General features: G+C 42.7%; 1 protein-coding gene across 1 annotated transcript; it reads left to right on the top strand.

The window, feature by feature from the left end:
* Positions 1-289: 289 nt before the first annotated feature.
* Positions 290-4977, top strand: LOC104511371 (N-acetyltransferase 10-like; the record flags this gene model as incomplete). Its single annotated transcript, XM_010153958.1, has 6 exons — positions 290-381; positions 1041-1212; positions 1518-1640; positions 2410-2471; positions 3347-3461; positions 4831-4977. Coding segments are annotated over 6 exons (711 nt in total), but the record flags the coding sequence as incomplete, so codon positions are not given.
* Positions 4978-6646: the final 1669 nt, after the last annotated feature.

Below are 6646 nucleotides of genomic sequence, written 5' to 3'. Positions count from 1 at the left end.
CCAACCATTCTGTGATTCTATGCAGCTGTTAGCAGTTCTGCCAAAGAAGGGCGCTAAGGAAGTGGGGGGTGTAAATCAGTGTCTTCAGTGTCACATAGCCTTGGAGAAGGCAGAGACACACAGGACTCGGTAAAAAGAAATAACCTTCACAGCATGTCAGGGGATCAGCCTGTTTCTCACAGGGTTGTTCAGTGGGAAACAGCTGTACAAGCAAGCATAGAACACTATTTTGCTCTTCGATGTGAGCTTGTGAGTACAGTTCTTCACGCATGTTTCTAAATTTTGACAGGTGGTTATACTTCATCACATGTTGTCTAAAGCAACTGTAAAGGCCAGACCCTCTGTCCTGTGGTGTTACAAAAAGGAGCTGGGCTTCAGCAGGTAAGATACCTTGTGTCTCGTGCTGCAGTCACTGCTCCGTGTGAAGGAAAAGCTCTGTGACTGGTCTGCTGAGCGTAGGTTGCCTGATTCGGTTGTAGGGAGAAACTAGATTAATTCTTGGAGGAGCTATAGGAAGTTTGGTCTTCCAGAACTAAAATTTGGCTTCCGTAATACAGTTGACACCAGCACTAGTTTCTTTCTGTAACCTAATGCTAATTCTGTTGTCCTGGGCCAGTCTCTCCCTTGCCTTTTTATTTAAAAAGGCCAAAACTTTAATTCCTCAGGTTTTTTGCCTCAGTAATATTTGGGACTGCCTGCAAACTAAGGATTAGAATTTCTACATTTCGAAAAAGGGTTCAAAATTTTAATACTTAGATTTGTGGGTGTACTTACAGTCTGCACCCAGGTCTGGAAGGAGGCGTTACCCGAAAGGGCATGGTTCCTACCACGCTGTTTTTTCAGAAACAGCTGGCTCTGTGTGATACCCATCAACTCAGACTGAGGGCACATGGGAACGTATCATGAAAGCAGCGATTATGCTCTGAGGTTTTTTACCTTGGAGGCTGAGCTCTGACTTCCAATTAGGCTTGAAGGTAGGCCTGAAAGCACGTTTCTGAAACCCTTTTCCCAAGAAAGCGTCCGTTTATTTTGTTTTCCAGCCATCGGAAGAAGAGGATGAGACAACTACAGAAGAAGATTAAAAGTGGAACTTTAAACATAAAGGATGATGATCCTTTTGAGTTGTTTATAGCAGCCACAAACATTCGCTACTGCTACTACAATGAAACTCATAAGATTCTTGGTAACACTTTTGGCATGTGTGTACTTCAGGTAAGGGGTTAAACTTCTGACGTAAAAGGGTTGTTGCACTAGTATTGATTGCTTTCAGTTTAAATGCTGCAGGAATAGTATTGGTTGTTTCTGTGATTTCAATTGCGATGGCCTTGTGTATCCTTTACAGGTGTTGTGAGGGTGATGGCATCTTGCTGGTAGAATGTTCACGGGGCATTGGTTAATGCAAATGTTAAGTGTGAATTAAACTGAGAAATAATGGGTTTAGGCTTTCTGTTCCTTTTAGTAGGTGCTAGTGGCACTGATGAACTCCCGGCAACTTAAAAGTTTTATTTATTTTCTAGGATTTTGAAGCCTTAACTCCAAACCTGCTAGCTAGAACTGTTGAAACAGTAGAAGGTGGAGGAATTGTGGTGATTCTCCTGAGAACAATGAACTCACTGAAGCAGCTCTACACGATGACCATGGTACGTTCAACGTGATGTGTCTGCTTACATAAGCAGGTACATCATGGTGATACTAAGTGGTTAGTTCTAGCTTTTACTATGGGCTGTGAACTTCATTCCGTTATCTTTCCTGCTCCTTCATTTGTCTGTGATTAAATGTGTCTTATGCTTGGGCAGTTCTGCCAACCTGCGTGTCATGAAACACCCCTAGGTTACAAGGAAGACACGCGCCATTCACAAATGTAACTGTTCTTTTGTTTCGCAGTGACTTTGGAAAGTGTTTATGTCATCTGCCCATGTAGCAGAAAATTTAAGTAAAAAATAGACCCTTTGAGTGTTTTATGACCTGTTACTAGTTCAGCTCAGCTTTGCAACTACTCTATACTTCTATATATGACCTATTCATGTTGAGTATACGTACCCCTAGAGCAGGAACTGTTTTCTTCAGTAATAATGCTGGGAGGCAAATTAAAGTGGTGGACTGTTTTTTCTTATCATCCCTGAGGTGTCTGAAGTGTTCTGTACCTGGCAGAATTGATCTTTAGGTCAGGCAAGATTAAGTAAGACCATTGTGAAAACTATTGGTGAGAAAAGTACATTTTTAACAAGTATTTGGAAAATGCGGATGTTTCACAACAAACAGAAAATCAGAATCCTGTCTGGCGTGTGGTGTGGATGGAAAGGGAGACTAAGCCACAAGAGTGGAAAAGAAGTTGTATTGTTCCATTCTTGTAAATGTCACTTACTGCTGTTCATTCTCTGGCTTGACATTTATGGTTTTTTGCTTCAGGACGTACACTCTCGGTACAGAACAGAGGCACACCAGGATGTGGTAGGACGGTTCAATGAGAGGTAAGGTATTAAGAGTGTCAAAGATCTGGGCTGTATACCTAAGAAAAGCATCAGGAGCAGCATTGTGTTTTCATATTGGGAAAGCATCCTGTAGGTTTGCGTTGGAGTAGGACTTCTTGGCTGCTCCAGTGAACTGTTCCGGAAATGAAACCAGTCTGTTGTTGGAGGAGTTGCATACAAAATTGTGACCTATGTTACAAAGAATAAATGCAAATAGGCTCAAATTTGTAAACTGTTCTTTGGGACTGACTGCAGACTAAGCATTTGAATTTTCTTTCTTGAAACACTCTGTAGAATCATAGACTCCAGGTGCACAGAACTTCAGGTACTGCACTACTGCAAAACATGAAACTGCTTAGTGTGGAGTCTTCTCTGTGGTTTTAGAAGTGCCTTGTAAATGTGGTTTCTCTGCTTTTATTGTACAGAATAAGCAGCTCTTACTGATTAAGCAAGCCCTAGGGAAATGGCAGAAGTTGTTCTATAGCGTGCAGGTGGTTATGTGATGCCAGAAAGCATAAGGATGAATAAGCCAGCACTGACTGCAGTCTGGGGGTGTCAGCGCTTGTCGCAATTGGTGGGGAATCACATCTTGCACTTTTATGCAGTTACCTTCTACTTAAATGCTCTCTTGGTAGAACGTCTTTAGTTAGCTTTCTTCTTTGGAGGCATTCTGGTAAGTGTATACCTGAAACCTGTTTGGTGTAGACGATCCCGATTTTACTCTTAGAGGCGTGCTGCCAGTTGTGTGAGCTTGTAGCTCAGCTGTAAGTAGCTGTAAATACTATGTCTGAGTTTAGAAAAGAGTTTAAATAAACTACCAAAATGCAATTGTGTTGCTACTGTTTTTACTGAGTTGCCTTTGCTTGACTGCTCAGGTTCATTCTGTCTCTGGCCTCATGCAAGAATTGCATCGTGATTGATGATCAGCTGAATATCTTGCCCATCTCCAGTCATGTTGCAAACATCACACCTGTTCCACCACAGTCGCAGGTCAGTAAGCGATGTCAGCCACTTCTCCTTGGGAGAAATTCGTCTGAGGTCACCGTGGTATGTTTTCACCCTGATTTGTATGAAATTATACTTCCTTCTTGCAGACAGGAAGTAAAATGTTCTGCAGAAATTATACCTGGTATGGCTGAAGCATGGGTGAAGCGTGGGTGAAGCATGGGAAGCTCTCTTTTCTGCCCTCCTTGTTTTTATTCTGTCACAGTTTGGTTTTTTTGTGGGGGCACGTGGCATGTTGGTGCTTGTCTGTATTTATTCATTTTGCTGTATTGCTGTTTAGCTTAGTGAGGTGGGTCTTAATTGCTATGGCTGCTGTTTCAGAAGTGCATAGAGAGATTTCAAGTCAGTTTAGAGTTGGGATGAGACAAATAAAAAGACCTTTTGATAGTTGGAGGGTGGGAAAACACGAGTATATTGCAAGCTCAGGAGACACCTGATAGGTAGAAGCTGTGGTACTTGTGACGTGTAACTCAGAATTTGAAAGATCTTGGTAAACATTCACTGGCTAGAAGTCAGACATATAGCGTGCACTGTTCGAAATGTGTCCTTTTATCACTTTCAGTTGTAGACTAAACTAAAATGGAACCAGTTTTAAACAGAAATCTTTTAAACTTTTGAACTGTTTTGTGTGGCCTAAGAGATACCAACATAGGTTCTGTCAGAGATGGTAAAGACATTTTAACAGAACACTGATTTTTTAAAAATACAAAACAGCCTCTCCTTAGCATTATAACAGTATTGACAGCAGCACAAGTGCTTATCTGTTGGACAGCTTGACTGATGCCTTTGGAATTTTAAGTGACAATTAGGAAAATCAGAATTCTTTCCTGTTTAAAATTGACAGCTTTGCTGTCAAAGTTTATTGTTTGGCTTTGAAAATCTTAATATTGGTCTGAAAGCTCAACTATTGCTGCTGTAGTAGTTTTTTCCCCTACACAGCAATATGTACACCTTGCATTACAGTCATAACAAAGACCATAGAATTTTGGAATAGCCTGAAGAGTGAAAAATGTGGTTTATTCTTCAGAAAATCTGTTTGCGGTCTCTTCTTGCTACCAATGCCATTCTCTAGTTATTATGTATTGAAAAATTCTTTCCTTTCTAACTCCAGTCTTGGGGAAGCCAAGATACCACCTCTTGTGTTACCATTCTCCTGAATATGGATTAAAATTGAAGTGTTAAATGTCTGTCCATTTAAATTTTTCTGTTTCTAGGGAGTATACTCATTGTGTGGTAACATTTCCTTTCAGATGTCTTCCTTGGCCTGATAAAAGACATCAGAAGAGATCACAAAGGTATAGTTATGCTGAAGTGTTCTGTACTAATCCTGTTATGGTACATCCTGTGCTTATAGGAAGATAGCCTCCGCCCGCAGGACTTGGAGCTGAAAGAACTGAAGGACAGCTTGCAGGATACACAGCCTGTAGGAGTTCTGGTGGATGGCTGTAAAACTCTGGATCAGGTTGGTGTAGTGTTTAAATCTGAGATACTGTGTGCTTGACAGGCCATCTTAGGTACTGATGTTTGTGTCTCATCTTTCCTGTGATCAAATCTGAGTGTGAACATTGATGAAGCTGAGAATAACTGGAAAGATTAGAATGAAGACAGGAAGCTGATCTGGAGAAGCCCACATTTAAAAAGATGATGAGCCTAAGGGTTTGAAATAAGCAGGAAACTTAACCTTGAAGGTTCTGTTCAGTTTAGTTCTGAATAGAAGTTGAAAATCCATATCATGTTTAATACTGCCTCCCTGTCATGTCACCTTATCTGGCAATTAAGTACCACCCAGTCGCTTGTGCACCTCCCCCCCTCCCCAGTACAGGAAGGGAGTTGGAGGAAAAGACAAGGAAAGCTCGTAAAGTTGAGATAAGAACTGTTTAATAATAGAAATGAAAATTATAGTGATACTAACATTACTACTACTAATAAGTAATTAAAACAATAGACAATAGGACTGATGATACAGTAGCTCACTACGCACCAACCGACACACAGAGCAGCGAGAAATCAGAAAGCAGGGAGAAAACCCACCCACCCTCCAACCCACTAACAAAAGACCCGCCCCGTTGCTGGCAACCGTGCCAAGAACTAACAAAAGAGCGAACGACCTAGCTATGTCAAACTAGGCCAAAGCCTAAACGATCCCCCGCCCCAGGCCACTTCCCACCTCTGAAATGCCTGGGTGCACGTGCACACCCAGCCTGACTACTCAGCTTGATGTACGATGGAGTGAGACAACTCTCTTGGCTGCTCTGGGCCACTCAACTCTGTGCAGGAGAGGAACTTGTTCCTGCCTGAAACCAGCATATTCTCCACCCCTTGGTTCATACCATTTACATCATGCTCAGGTCCCACACTATTCCATAAATTCGCATGAACCAGCTTCCCCTTTCCCATCCCACACAGATATCATGCCCTTAGTCTGTGGACCGTCTTGGCAAAATGTCCATTAGTCCATGACTTCAGGTGGCATCAAGTGTGGGGTCACTCAAGACAGGAAAAGGGGTGTTGTGCGGGATCCTTGGGTGCTGATACCAGCTCAGGTCAGGTCACTGCTGCACTTCTGGCAGGGCTGGATCTCTGTAGGTTCAGGTAATCTCTGCCAGAGTGATTCCTACAACAGAACTCAGAACAAGGGTTAGTTGCAGCAATTAATGTCCATCATGCAATTTAATTCATGGGCTATTTTTCCCTGGATCAAATCCCCCTGAGGCACACAGCGGACTTCCTCAGGCCCAGGTCCTTGAGCAAAAGCAGCCCCACGGATGGGTTTGCCTTTGCCTGACGCAGGAGTAACCCAAATAGTTTTTCCCAACATTTTTAACATGCACTACAAGGACTTTATCTCCTACAGTGCACAGAAGTTTTGATTGGGCAGGTCAGTACCATTGGCAGATCCTCTGGTGTTGACTAACCAGGTGGCTTTTGCTAAATGTGTGTCCTAATGTTTGAGAAAGTCCCAGCCCCCATTGCTCTCAGGGTGGTCTTTAACAGCCCGTTGCACAGCTTGACAATCCCCAGGACTGGTGCATGGGAGGGGATGTGGTACACCCACTCAGTGCCGTGTTCTTCAGCCCAAGTGACTATGAAGCTGTTTCGGAAGTGAGTTCCATTATCTGATTCAGTTCTTTTCAGGGAAGTCCAGTGTCATCACAGGACTTGCCTTTCAA

This window comes from Eurypyga helias, unplaced genomic scaffold (genome assembly GCF_000690775.1).
Source record: "Eurypyga helias isolate BGI_N326 unplaced genomic scaffold, ASM69077v1 scaffold12476, whole genome shotgun sequence".
Taxonomy (NCBI): Eukaryota; Metazoa; Chordata; class Aves; order Eurypygiformes; family Eurypygidae; genus Eurypyga; species Eurypyga helias.
This window is presented reverse-complemented; position numbering and strand designations above follow the sequence as displayed.